General features: G+C 53.7%; 1 protein-coding gene across 2 annotated transcripts; it reads left to right on the forward strand.

Moving 5' to 3' along the window:
- The first annotated feature begins 152 nt into the window (after positions 1–152).
- C10H7orf26 (chromosome 10 C7orf26 homolog) lies at positions 153–13438 on the forward strand. 2 transcript variants are annotated; one of them, XM_027611389.2, is made up of 6 exons: positions 153–613; positions 1136–1357; positions 3432–3597; positions 7328–7852; positions 8613–8652; positions 12666–13007. In XM_027611389.2, exons 1-6 carry the CDS (start codon positions 452–454, stop codon positions 12865–12867), a joined length of 1317 nt encoding a protein of 438 aa, XP_027467190.1. In that variant the 5' UTR covers positions 153–451; the 3' UTR covers positions 12868–13007. The 2 variants fall into 2 exon arrangements, with proteins under 2 accessions (XP_027467190.1, XP_027467189.1); XM_027611388.2 differs by having other exon boundaries at positions 155–643; positions 12666–13438.
- The last annotated feature ends 521 nt before the right edge of the window (positions 13439–13959 follow it).

Here is a 13959-nt window from a genome sequence, read left to right on the forward strand (position 1 = left end):
GGTGGACGCGCTCGGACCCAGGTCCCGGGGCGGTCGCGGGGCCCGGGGGCGGGGCCTGAGGGGCGGGGCGTACCTCCCTCCGCGCGGGCGGGCCGAGCCGCCAGGTGGCGCCCTCCCGAGAGCCGGCCCTCGCCGCGGCCAGCGCTTGGCCCCTGCAGGCCGCCGTCGCCGCGCCCGGCATTCCGCCGCCGTTCGGCTCCGCGGCGTCGGGCTCCCGCCGCCTTCGGTGGCGCCGCAGTCGCACAGCCGGGTGCCCGCTGGCCGGCGGCGGCGGCGGAGATGGCCCCCTGAGCAGGCCAGAGCGGGAGCGGCGGGCGGGCGGGCGCCGGGGTTGGCGGGCGGAGGCCGGGTCGCGGCCTCTTTGTCTCGGCGGCGGCGGCGGGCGCGCCCGCGGGGCCCGGGGCGGAAGTGCCGACGCGCTCCGGGCGCCCCGGGCCGCAGCGGCCGCACCATGAGCGACATCCGCCACTCGCTGCTGCGCCGCGACGCGCTGAGCGCCGCCAAGGAGGTGCTGTACCACCTGGACATCTACTTCAGCAGCCAGCTGCAGAGCGCGCCGCTGCCCATCGTGGACAAGGGCCCCGTGGAGCTGCTCGAGGAGTTCGTGTTCCAGGTGCCCAAGGAGCGCGGCGCGCAGCCCAAGGTGCGGCGGGCGGCCGGGATGCCCGCGTCCGCCAGAAGGAACCTCTCGCTCCTTTTTCCGCCCCTCGCGGTGACAAGCATTGGCCAGCCACAGACCCTCTTGCCATCAGCGGCTCGGTTCTCGCCCTTGGCCGCGCTCCTTCGCAGCAGCCCCAATCCACCTGCTCTGGCTTCCTGAGCATTGCTCAGCTGTCTGCCTGTGCCGGGCGTGCGACAGCCCAGGTCTCGGTGGTGCTGCCGGAAGAGACGTTAAAGGCCTGTAATCGAGTCTCACACCGCAGCAGGTCATCATCCTGAGTGCCCCAGGATGATGTCGAATTCTGTATAGTGACATTTCCTGGGATTAACCGAGTTCTTCCCCCTGGGACCCGGGCTTTAGAGGGGTGAACGGTTCCCAGGGGGAAAAGAGGTTATTTCCTGTTTTCTCACCGTATGGATTAAAGCGCACGTTAAAGCTAAATGTCTTATCGCTTCTCTTGGATTTGTTTTACAGAGGTTGAATTCACTTCAGGAGCTCCAACTTCTTGAAATCATGTGCAATTATTTCCAGGAGCAAACCAAGGACTCTGTCCGGCAGATTATTTTCTCATCCCTTTTCAGCCCCCAAGGGAACAAGGCTGATGACAGCCGGATGAGCTTGTTGGGAAAACTGGTGTCCATGGCAGTGGCTGTGTGTCGAATCCCGGTGTTGGAGTGTGCAGCCTCCTGGCTCCAGGTACTTCTCTAATAGCCTTCTCCTGAGAGTCTCTGAAGAGGAGTTTAGTGTCAGGAATTTTCCCTTAATTGGATTTCGGGAGAGACCTTTTCTATGTGTTATCTCCTTGATGTCACTACCCTGTATGCTAATACCCTACACCTACATTTAGATACAGGTAGTACCCATTCCTGACAAAACCATAGTTTGTAATGGTAAATGAATTTAAGAAAAAAAAAAAGTCTTCATCTCCAGGACAAGCGAAAAATTGTTTTCCTTAGTTGAAAATGATAAGGTAGTATTTTGAAAACAGCTATGCATGATGCAGCCTTAGAGATAGGATGTGTGTGTGTGTGTATTTGTGTGTGTTTTTTTTTAAAGATTTTATTTATTTTTTCATGAGAGACAGAGAGAGAGAGAGAAGCAGAGGGAGAAGCAGGCTCCCAAGGAGCAGGGAGCCCGATGCGGGACTCGATCCCAGGACCCTGGGATCACGACCTGAGCTGAAGGCAGATGCTCAACCATCTGAGCCCCCCAGGCGCCCTATATTTTTTTTTTTTTAAGATCACCATAAGTTAAATTATACGGTTAGGTCGGTAAGCATGTCAGTTGTTTTGCATTGTTCCAGGGTGACATTATAAAGATCATGGCTCTTCTAATGGATATGGATGTAAGAGCCTTCTAAAGTGTTTTTAAATATCAAAGAATATCAGTAGATTTTGTGTCAGATGGTATTTTGAAAGATTCATTTTGTTTTGCTTTTTGGTTACTCAGAGTTTTTAAAAAATTGATAATCCAGTAATTATTAACTCAGAATTAAGATTAACATGATTCTCAACTAAGCTAACAGAATTTACCACATTCAGTTTCACAAACCTGCTTCATTCTCAAGTACTCGAAGCCTTTGGTGTTGGGTTTGTTTCCCCAATTTATGTAGATGTTTTCCTTGAAATCTGTTTATCCTCAAAATTTGGCTAGAAAAAAATATATTATTCTCTCTGGTACACAGGTAAGTCTCAGTGGAATCTGTACCTTAATTCTCACCAGTCTGATTTCTGGGGCATCTGAATTGATCATTTGTGTTGTATTTAATGTTACAGTTACCACTCTCTTTTGATCACCTAGTGAAAGTCAGGCTTAGCATCTTGTAATTCATCACGTAATTTCCCATTTCTCTCTCCTAATGCTGTCATGCTGGCTTTTTGCAAAGCAAAGGCAGATGTCAATGACAGGAAAGGGTCTTAGTGGTTTGAGTCAGGATTTGCCACACCGGGGCGAGGGGCTGCAGCTTCCTACTAGGGAAGGCGGGGATGGCTGGTTGGAGGTTGTGGGGGCAGATTTCAGCCTGAGGGAACAATCTGGCCTGCTCTCTCCTTGCAGTTCTCCCCAGCCTCCACCCCCCTATAGACCACGTTGGGGCCCTAGAACTGGAGCATTCTGAGCAGCTGTGGAATGTGGCAGTAGCTACAGATTGGCCTCTGAGTGGGAAGGAAAAAGGCAGGGGAGGGTGGTGACGTAGGATTTGAAAGTATTATGGAAACCTATAAGGGTAGGATCACAAAGTGAGGAAGCGCTGCTCTAAAATCACAGGAGTGCTCACAAACTCTCTGCAAGCTCTTTAAAGTGGTACCAGCTGCTCATTTCTGCCTTTGGAGTCTCACCTGGAGGGTCACAAAAGTTGTCACTTTGTCGCCTGAAGTCAGAAATTACCTTTCCTAAGTGAACTTCAGAGCAAGAGTCAGCAGGCCTTTTTTGTGAAGGGCAAGACAGTAAATGCTTTAGGTTCTGCAGATCATATAGTCTGTCACAAGCATTCGCCTCTGCCCTTGCAGTGTAGGGAGCAGCCTTACACAGTAAACAAACAGCCGAGCCGATGCATGTCTCAGTTGAAGTTTATTTGCAAAAAGCAGGCGGCAGGATGGATTGGGCCTGTGGGCTGTAGTTTGTCCGGGCCCGGCTTCGGACCGAGTTCTGAACATCTTTTCCCCTCTTGGGAGCGGTGTTTGCCAGCTCTGATGGTCTCCACCACGCGTACGTCATTGTCGCCCGCTAGCTCACGACACCTGTAGTTACGTGGACTGTGGCTTCTTTCCAGCGGACGCCTGTGGTCTACTGCGTGAGGTTAGCCAGGGCCCTCGTGGATGACTACTGCTGTCTGGTGCCAGGATCCGTGCAGACGCTGAAGCAGATACTCAGTGCCAGCCCTCGATTCTGCTGCCAGCTCATCACCTCTGTCACCGCGCTGTATGACCTATCCTCAGGTAAACTCCAGACGGGCCGTTAAAGCAGCTTAGGCGACTGCCACTTTTATTTCCACTGAACACCCAGGTGAAATGCCCAGTGGTCGCTTTGGCCTTTTTTTTTTTTTTGGTGTGAAATGTATGTTTTCTTTTAGGCTGAAAGTGAAAGGAAGGGACCACCTGGACTTCTGGAATTTGCCAGCAGGGGAGCTTTCCTTGGTGCCTCCTACTTGCCTGACTCAGGGATGGTCTGAGTGGCAGGCAACCTGAAAACGCTGGCATCTGATGTCTGGGGAAGACGTGGTTTCTCCCCAGACGTGACTTGCTGCTTTTTTTTTTTATGCCTCATTTTTTATTTTGGAAAATAGCAAAACTTCAGGAAGGTTCGAGACTGTTATAAGTTGGGAGACTCTCACCTAGATTCACCCCCTGTTAACACTTGCCATGTTCTCTCTCTCTCCCTTTCTCTCTTCCTCTTCCCCTCTCACACACACTCCAAAATATTTGGTTTTCCTGAACTTTTGAGAGTTTGTTATCAGCGTCATGTACCAAGTACTTAAGCGCGTATCTCTCCCCCAAGAACAAGAGCTTTCCTTTACGTATCCCATGGTACCATTATCATGCCTAAGAAATTAAATATCGAGGGAATTCTATTATTTCTTATATAGCCTATATTCAGATTTCCTTAATTGTCTCAATAATGTCTTTTATAGCCTTTTTCCTCCCTGGTTTGAAGGGTCAGGAGAGTTCAGGATCCCATCGGGGATCCTACATTATACATAGTTGTCATGTCACTTTGGTCTTTTTAAGTCTTGAACAGATGAAGTATTTAAAAAAAAAATCTCTTAGGACATTGATGTTTTTTGAAGAGCTCAAGCCTGTTGTTTTGCAGAATATCCCTCAATTTAGATTTATCTGATTGTTTCCTTATGCAAGATTCAAGTTAAACATTTTTGGCAACAATCCTGCCTAGGCGGTGATGTGTCCTGGGCATATTGCAACAGGAGGCACGCTTGTCGCTTCTACCGTGGTGACGTTTTTGAGGCTTTCTTCAGAAGATGCCAGGCGAAGTCCTCAGGGCGGCCAATAGATAGCATTTGACTTCAACTGGGAGAAGCCCCTGTCCCCTGTCCAGCATCAGAGCCCTCTGGTCAGATCGTTTTATGAAGGCTCCGAATAAAGAAAACCAATACAGGTTGACCAGCTCTGGTTGAATTGGAGCAGGAGTCTCAGACCCACGCTCGCTAGGCTCTGCTGCCTACTTGCCTCCCACAGGGGTGGGTTTCAAGGAACAGGGATTGACAAACAACACTTTGTGGAACATTGCGTCCTTTCACATCTGTGTCCTTGTGTGAGCCCCACAGCCCGTGCGGCCCCTGGACAGGGGCTCTGGTCCTGGATTTCCACATGGGGATGTTTCGGGCCTCACCGTGGTGAGCGCTTTTTCTGCAGAGCTGGACTCCAAGCCTGGTCTTCTGTTTCAAGTTCCTCCTCCTTTGCCCTCAGCTCTTACCGCTCAGAGGGCTGACAGATCGTCTCTTATTCTGGTCTGATAGCTAAACCAGCAGCTGGAAAGCCTTCAGCAACATTTCCATTTGTGTTCAGTCCAGCAGCACCGGGATTATATTTGATTCTCCTTTTATTTGTACCTTTTTTCCCCTGCTGTTCAGTTTTTTAGTTCTCTTAGCAAAGTTTATGTGGACAGAGTGTGAACACTGAAGTGCATATCATAGTCACATGTACTTTCAAACCGTTTCTGTCCCAGCGTTTTGCCCCTGGGCTGGGAGGCAGGTGTGAGTGGTGGGTGCCCTGCTGCTAGAGTGGGCTGTTCCCTGGTGCTCTCCTGCAAAGGCTGCCTCAGAGCTGTTCCTAGCTGGGGACAGGAGTCAGGCCCTCTGTTTTCCCGTAGGAAAGGTCTCATTAAACCCATTGTACAGCATCACTGTGGCTTTTCCAAGCCATCAGTTATTCCAGACCAACAAGGACGGAAATTACCTGGGACAGATTAAACATCGTGCAAAAGGCGGCAATGTTCGGAGCATACCGCCAGCATTCTAGAATGGATATGAGACTTGGTGTTTTTCTCTTAAGCCACTGTGCCCATCTGATGTGTTGGTGACCGTTTTACAACCACTTTATGGAGGTATGATCGATGTACCAAAAGCTGTGCATCTTTAACATATCCAGCTTGGTCAATTTGGAGATGGGGAGGTCACCGGGCACCTGGTGGTAGCCCTGGAGGCAGAGCTGGAGTCCACAGTCAGGATGGTGACTGATCTCTTCTTGGTGACAGAGCATTCCTGGGGAGTCTGTGCCTCCAAAATCACAAGACAGAAGCAGCTCACCTCAGGAGACAGAACCTTCTCTTGCCCGAATGGTGCAGAGAACTTGGGTCTTTGAATAGGAAGGTCATGGAGGTGATTCGCTCAAGCACGCGCACTCCCTGTACACCAGGCACATGGGGCTTTCAGGCTCTTGGAGACCCCTCTGCTTAGATGTGTGTGTGGCGGGGGACGGCTGAGAGGGTGGTATTCTGGACGCGTGGGAATGAGACTGGCATTCCTCAGACAGAAACCTCTCGGGGCTCGAGGGGCCAGACGCGGAGTCCCCCACCGTTTATTTTGCCAAGTGAAGATCACGGACGACAGCGGCTACCTACTGTTGGCCTCGTTTATAACAGAAGGGCAGGACACAGTTGAACACCCAGTCAGTAGGTAGGCATGATCTCAGGGAAGAAGAGCCATGTCTCTGGAGAAAGAGGAGCCTCCGCCCACACGTGTCTCTCTCACCCCACACTCCTATCTCATGATGGCTCTGGCTTCAGCATCCCGGAAGGGGTCCCACCATCCTTAGCTCTCCGTGAGCTGAGGGCTGCACAACCCCAGAGACAGGAGGCTGGGGACCCACTCCCACGCTTGTAGACAACTTCAGGGCGTTGTGTGCCAGTCCCAGGGGGCAGTGCAGCCCAGTGCTTCAGAGCCAGGCCCTCGGGGGCCACATGTGGGCCCAGCGCACCCTTTTCATGAGTCCTGGGGACGTGACTTAATATCACCCCGTGCCTCCTCCTCCCGATAACAGGTGGGTTGTTGGAGGAGTGAGTTGATCTGTGTAAAGGATTTAGACCAGTGCCTGGCACATAGTAAACCCGAGATAAATGTCAACATTTGTTTTTATTGTTCTCTGTCCAGGCTGTAGAATGTGCCAGGTCTCCAGGGTCACAGGAGGTCAGGCTGTGCTTAGACAAAGATTCCAGATCTGGGGCTGCTGAGATGGCTCTTGGCAGCTGACTGACCATTGACCGCACCTGAGCTGCTCTGTGAAGGCCACCGTAGCCGTCACTGGGCCACAGAGGAAACACCAGCAGAGGGACAGACCCTACTGTCTGGGAAGGGCTGAGGTGTGGCAGTTTGGGACATAAAGAATTCCCACAAAACATGTGGGAATTTAAATTGACCTGGGGGACGAACTTCAAGACGTGATGGAGTTCTAGGAAATTGTTGATTTAACAAATATGTTTTTGAGCCCTACGGTGGCCAAACAGTCCTGGCTCTGGGGAGAATCTGACTAGGACGGGAGCCCCAGGCCTGACGGAGGGGATGTTCTCGGAAAGGGGACAGAAAATAGATAAGCAGAGCACATAGTCTGAATGTCAGGTGCTGAGTACTGTACCCGTAGGGGGTCCATCTCCCCGCCATCCACTTATGTCACTGGGGCTACAAACACATCTGACTTAAAGCGTCTTTGTTGGCAGATGACCTCATCCCACCATTGGACTTGCTTGAAATGATTGTCAGCTGGATTTTCGAGGACCCGAGGTTGATTCTCATCACTTTTTTAAATACTCCGATTGCAGCCAATCTTCCAATAGGATTTTTAGAGCTCACCCCGCTCACTGGATTGATCCGCTGGTGCGTGAAGGCCCCTCTGGCTTATAAAAGGAAGAAGAAGCCCTCCCTGTCTAATGGCCACGTCACTACCAAAGTTACAAAGGACTTGGGAGGGATGGACAGAGACTCCCACCTCCTGTACTCGAAACTCCACCTCAGCGTCCTGCAGGTCCTCATGATGCTCCAGGTGCACTTAACCGAGAAGAATCTGTACGGGCGCCTGGGCCTCATCCTGTTTGACCACATGGTCCCGCTGGTAGAGGAGATCAACAGGTTGGCGGATGAACTGAACCCCCTCAACGCCTCCCAGGAGATCGAGCTCTCTCTGGACCGGCTGGCGCAGGCTCTGCAGGTGGCCATGGCCTCCGGAGCACTGCTGTGCACAAGAGGTGGGTGACTCCCTGGCCCAGGCCCTCCCCGGGGGCAGGGCTGCCGCCACCCGCCCGCAGGAAAGCAGGGAGTCCTGGACGAATAGCTGTTCTCTGCTCTCTTACGACCTCTTTCCTCTTAGCACGGGACCCGGGTGAAGTTGCAGAGCGGACCCAGGTAGAGCACCAGCCGTGACGTCTTGCGTCTCCCGGCTGCTTTGCCCAGGACCAGGGACTCCTCACCATCTTTCCTCGTAGAGAATCTTTTCTTCTCCGGCAGCCCTTTTTTACTGAGGCATAAGCTATACAACACAGTGCACAGGTTCAAGTGCATGAAGCGTTCCCAGCACCTGTTTCTGGGTCTGTGATTCACCTGCACTTCAGTGCTGGAAGGCTCCTGGTGTCCAGTGGCACCTCTGCTGGCTTAGTGACTGTGGGTTTGAAGACGTCGCCTGTGGCCCCAGGCGGTCGTCGCTGTGATGTGTTTCCCACTTAGTGCCTTGGGCAGCCGATCCGCTCAGCGGGAGCCCTGCCTCTGGCCCTTTCCCAGCCATCTGATAAATGGCCGATAGACCTCCCTCCCTTCCTGAGTCTTGTATTCTGTTTGGGGCCTAGTTGTTAGAGCAAGAATCGAAGGAAGAGAGCGCAATTTCTAAGTGACGCTAGGAAAATGTAGTTAGGACGCTATCACTATCTTGCCAGCATCCCTGAGAAGAACTCAGTGAGCATTTCACCTTGTTGTTTCCAGTCTGTTCCTTACTATGTATCTCCTTGATTTCAGATGACCTGAGAACCTTGTGCTCCAGGCTGCCCCATAATAAGTAAGTGCTCTCAGACTTGGGGCTGGGCTGGGCTGGCAGTGGACCCCTTATCCTGGCCTCCTTGGGGAGAGTTGGGCTGCAGGGTCTAGAGCTTCTGTATGTAAGGAGCCCCCTCAGGACCTGATCGTAAGTCGGGGATAGGATAGCATGACCCACATGAGAGAAAGCCCAAGTGGAGAGAAAAAAAATCAAAGAGGTGCGGCCATATTGTCTGGGAGTCCAGGGAAGAAACCAGAGTAAGCTCAGAGTCATTTAGTCACTTGCTAAATTGGCATACATGGTTCGTGGTGACTTCCGACGTTCATGCACACACATTGTGGGTGACAGTGTGGGTGGCACAGCCCTTTGGGAAAGCCTGCCGAGCCACGGCCCTAGGGCACAGCGTGTGTCCCTCAGGCTTTGTCGATGGGTAGCAGCACTTAGTGGGTTCTGAGCATGATTCTCACCGGTTTTCTGTGATGCATGGGCAGTTGCTTCTCCTGTCTCTGAGCCTCGGTTTCCTCCCTGGTAAAGCTGGGGGGATAATTCGCCTGTGTCACAGCGTTGTAGTGAGGATTAAATGAGGTCCTGGTCCCTGGCACGCAGGACTCTGAGTGTAAATGGTGCTTATTGTCATCATTTGGGAGAAGCAGTGCAAACAGTGGTGAAGAGCAGGGCTGTGTGGTCACATGGCTCCTGGGGAAAGGTCCGGGCTAGCTGCTTGCTCTCTGTATGACTCTGGGCGGCTTCCTGATCTTCCACTGCCTTGTTTTGTCTGTAAAATCGAGAAAATAATCGTACCTGCCTCATGTCCCCCTGCCTCTCCTGCCTCCACCCCTCGTAGGATTTTTGTGAGGACCAGAGTGAAAACACAGAAAGTGCTTGCAACAGTGTTCTTGTGTTTTTGCTGCATACTTGGTGTGTAGCAAGTATCTAAGAAGTATTAGCTGCTGTTCCGCTTACTGTTACTGTCATAACGTAGGAATGTCACTTAATCTAATTAGTTTCACGGACTCTTAAGAAGCAAAAGCTGTGTGTGCAGAAGCGTTTCAGGCAAATGCAGTATCATGAGTAGCAAAATACCAGAAGCAACCTCATGGTCCAAAAGCGTGCGGATACTTAGTAAATTTAGGAGTGATACATCAGAAGGACAGAAATTATGTATCCACTCCAAATAGCGATTGTGGCGACTAAGGGAGGAAGTGTTCCTAGGTGATTGCAGAACCCCATCCTAGTGTGCACAGGGACAGGAAACAGTGAAGTGAAGTTGGTAGGATTTCTAACATTCTCCTTTCTTCTGAGGCTCACATTGGCCTTTATCGGGGACAGAGGGGCTGGGGCTCCAGGGCTGGCAGAGGGTGAGCCCACAGCTGCCCAGGGCCTGGCCCACCGCCTCTGCCGGGGCCGGCGAGTCTGGGCACGTGTGGCAGGCTGATACCACGCATCACCTGAGGCCAGAGGAGCGGCCGGATGCCGGCCCACGGGCTGACGGCGAGAGTAGCTGCGGCCCAAGGACGGTTGGGGATCTCGGCGCCAGGCCCTGCGGCGGGAGGGCAGCTTCGGCGGGTATCTGGGCCGATCTGGAAACCAAATAGGTGGAGTGTGCTGGCTCCTGCTGGAACAGAACGGTCCCGCTTGACGTATTCTGTCCGCAGAATGGACAGCTTGTCCAGAGCGCCACCTGCCCCTCAGGAGCCCACACTGTCCCTTTTTTTTTTTCTTTTTTTCCCCCGTGGGCTCTAGAAAAATTCCCTGGCATCTCAGGACATAGTTACTAAGTTGGCATTTTTCTGCTCCTTTTGCAATAGTGTCTCTGTACTATTTCCCTGTTTTGTGCACAGCTGTTATCTAACATGTAATGTTTCAGAGTAACATGTATAGGGTCTAAGTCCTTTCTCGTCTTAGTGTTATGACCAGGGGTCCGCATTGGAGTCCCGTGGAACGTCTTCACAGCCTAAGCTGGGCCCTGTCCTCCTGACTCGGGCGTCGTGAAACGCGGCCTCCCAGGGGCAGCCTGGCAGCGACGCGGGGAAGGACCGGACGCGGAGCCACTCGGAAAACTTCTTTGACTTCTGATAGTCTCTTTTCCATTAATTGTCTTTCTGAATAGACTGGAAACTTTTTTTTTTTTTTAAGATTTTATTTATTTGAGAGAGAGAGACAGCAAGAGGGAACACAAGCAGGGGGAGTGGGAGAGGGAGAAGCAGGCTTCCCTCGGAGCAGGGAGCCTGACGCGGGGCTCGATCCCAGGACCCCGGGACCATGACCTGAGCCGAAGGCAGACGCTTAACGACTGAGCCACCCAGGCGCCCCTAGACTAGAAATTTCTTGAAACCCCTTTTATCTCTGGCAGGGTATGCGGATTCAGCCAAACTTATATGACTTAAATTTTGTTTCTGTAATACCTTCCTTAGATTTATTTCTCTGTTTGCTTATTTTGAGTGACTTTCTCATCCCAAGTTATAAAAAAGTGGTAACATCAATGAAAAGGGGCTCTGAAGAGCTTCAGGCCACCAGCTCTCTTCGTGCCTTTGGTTTACTTTCTGAGCCCCTCCTGTGGGCTCTGAGCACCAGACTTTATACTCAGGGGCTGGGAGGGGGTTAGGGTCAGTCTGCAGAAGACTTAGCCCCCACTCTCAGGGCTCCAGGTGAGTGGCTGACAGTAGCCAGGGCAAACTGGCCTGAAGTTCCTGGATCAAGCAGGGCCATGTGCAGGGAAGGTGTGGCTTCGTGGGATGAGGAAGTCCTCAGGGTGAGTGATAGGCGTGAACGGGACCTGGCAGGCAGATTTGGTGGCGTGGAGAGACCAGCTTAGACACTGCGGAGACACTGGGGTGTGGCTGGAGAGCACGAGCAGAGTCGGTCTGTCCTCAGGGGGGAAAGGGGAGAGGCAGGGCTGGGAAAGGAGGCCTCTGTCCTGAAGAAGAGAGGGCAGAAGTTTCTCCGATTAGGGCATGATGGGGTATTTGGGTTTGACTGTAGGATGTGGGCCAGCTAAGGCCTGGGAAGCTCGTGGTGGTAGGAAAATTAGGAATCTGCCGCTCTTGCTGGGAGGGAATGTGGGGTTGGAGAGGATGGGACAAATCAGAGGAACTCTTCAGGGAGTTTTGGAAGGGACCAATATTGGAAACCGTGAGGGATTCCAGGAGGAAGGCTGAGGCCGTGGATGTCCTGAGCCACAGAGAGGAGAGCACAGGCCCGAGGGGGCGCATGGCTCCCAGGGCTTGGGGTGGTTGTGGGTGGAAGGGAGTTGGCGAAGGAGTGATGGGGTCCTCCTGCGGAGACCCGGGGTGTGATGCGTAGGGCTGCAGTGTGGCTTCAGAAGGCTCTCATCCCAGAAGTGAAGGAGCAAATAAGCAGGAGGGTTGGGAGTTCTGGGGGTGGGGGACGGGGAGGTGGCCCCTAAAGGTGGGTAAGGGCTGGGTCTGGGCCTGGGCCATGCTGAGGGCAGGGCCTATCCCATGCTCATGTCAGAGTCTCTGAAAGGCCTGCTTTCATGTGGCTGTGCTTGCGGTTCAGCTGGGACTCAGTCATGACGAGTGAGGTTGAGAACACTGAGCTGCTGTGTGCTTGCCACGTGCAAGGTCATAACCCTCTCAAGTGTAGGTGGTTGGGGCTGAACCCAGGCCACAGATGCTGAGGCTGTGCGCAGAGCTTCCGTGGACTCTAAGCCCTGGTGCGGATCCCCCTCCCCCCCCCCGGAAGTCCTGTCCCCGCCTGGCCTTGGGCACCTGCCCTGTGGTTTCCTCAGTTCCCTCCCCTCGAATTGTCGCCTGCCACCTCCAGGTCACCTGCTGCTCGCCCGCCCCCCCCCCCCCCACAAGCCACCCCCATCTGCCCCAAGTTGATAGATTTCCCCCTTCTGGAAACCTCCGTGTTCTGTGCCTGCATCCGGTGCCTGTCGCTGTGCATGTGTGAGGCCACGGCCGTGCCCAGGCCCCCCCCCCCCCTTCCGGGGGCGCCGCGTCCACGAGGGGACAGGCTAGCCCAGCTGCCGTGTGCCTAACCCTTGACCCTTGTCCTTGTATTCGCAGCCTGCTCCAGCTGGTGATCTCGGGCCCCGTGCAACAGGCACCACACGCGGCGCTGCCCCCCGGCTTCTACCCTCACATCCACACGCCCCCGCTGGGCTACGGGGCTGTGCCGGCCCACCCCGCCGCCCACCCCGCCCTGCCCACGCACCCGGGGCACACGTTCATGTCGGGCATGACCTTCCCGTTCAGGCCCATCCGCTAGACCGGCCCCGGTGCCGCCGAGGGACAGTGTGCCCTCCGCCCGGGCCGGAGGAAGCCTTCCAGAGAAGGGGGGAGCTGCCCCATCGAAGAGGACCTTTTGCGGGCAGCCGGCAGTCCCTCGTCCCCAGCAGGACTGTCTTGGTGCGGGAGTTGCGCGGCGTCGCAGCCCGGGGGCCCTCCCCGCCGGGTCACGATCGCAGAAGTCCAGATGGGAGGCATGGAAGGAAGGACGGATGGCGCCCGCCCAGCCACGTGGGCGTCCTGCCGAAGTCGCCGATTCCACCAGCTGGTGTCTGTGGGTCGTTTCAGACGCGCCCGGAGCCCGTGCTGCCCTGAGCAGAGCTGCGATGAGCAGCATTTGCAAGTCCCTTTGGCATCTGTGCGCGGGAATGTGACGGCCCCACCACCCGGTGTCCCTGGGAGCTCCGTGAGCTCGAAGCTGGGCCCCGGCATGGGCCGGGCAGGGAGCCGGGCAGGGGGCTGCGTGAGGACTGCCCGTCTGGCCCAGGAGCTCCTCTGTTTTATTGGGGTCTAAATTTTCCTTTCATATGTTCAAATAAATTTTTTTTCTAAACAGTTTTATAGACTTTTATGGACTATTTTTAAAACATAGTGTTTTGAGCGGCAGTGGTTTCCTTGTGGGTCTGCAGTGATGGGGTAAGAAGTTTGAATACAATTTTAGGCACTTGTCTTAACAGAAGCACTGCCGACCGTACCCCCTCCACCCTGACGCCCCCACAAGTCTGTCTGCTTCCCTCTGTTTTTGTCATTCCACACGATGGAGGCTATCTGCTTTGAGTTCTCATTTACTAGTTTGGGAAGGAAATGATGACACTGAGCTCCCCTGCGCTAGAAGTGAGGCATGAGAGACACTTACTGCGAACGGTGAGCAATAACGGGCTAAGATGAACTTGTGGTTTGTCTACCCTTCTATTCCTGGCCGCACACCATGACCTGGGAGACCAGAGCAAACCAGCCTGCCCAATAAATTCCCGTGTGTGTGTGTGTGTGTGTGTGTGTGTGTGTGTGTGTGTGGTGTGTGGTGTGTGTGTGTGTGTGTGTGCGCGCGCGCGTGTGTGTGTGTGTGTGTGTG

Source organism: Zalophus californianus, chromosome 10 (genome assembly GCF_009762305.2).
Source record: "Zalophus californianus isolate mZalCal1 chromosome 10, mZalCal1.pri.v2, whole genome shotgun sequence".
NCBI lineage: Eukaryota > Metazoa > Chordata > Mammalia > Carnivora > Otariidae > Zalophus > Zalophus californianus.

What these genes read in the sequence shown, in the direction of transcription:
- C10H7orf26 (XM_027611388.2), top strand. Translation starts at nt 452, where the DNA reads ATGAGCGACATCCGCCACTCGCTGCTGCGCCGCGACGCGCTGAGCGCC. An exon ending in AGCGCGGCGCGCAGCCCAAG is followed by an intron (nt 644 to 1,135) that starts GTGCGGCGGGCG and finishes TTTGTTTTACAG; the next exon opens with AGGTTGAATTCACTTCAGGA. An exon ending in TCCAGGCTGCCCCATAATAA is followed by an intron (nt 8,653 to 12,665) that starts GTAAGTGCTCTC and finishes TTGTATTCGCAG; the next exon opens with CCTGCTCCAGCTGGTGATCT.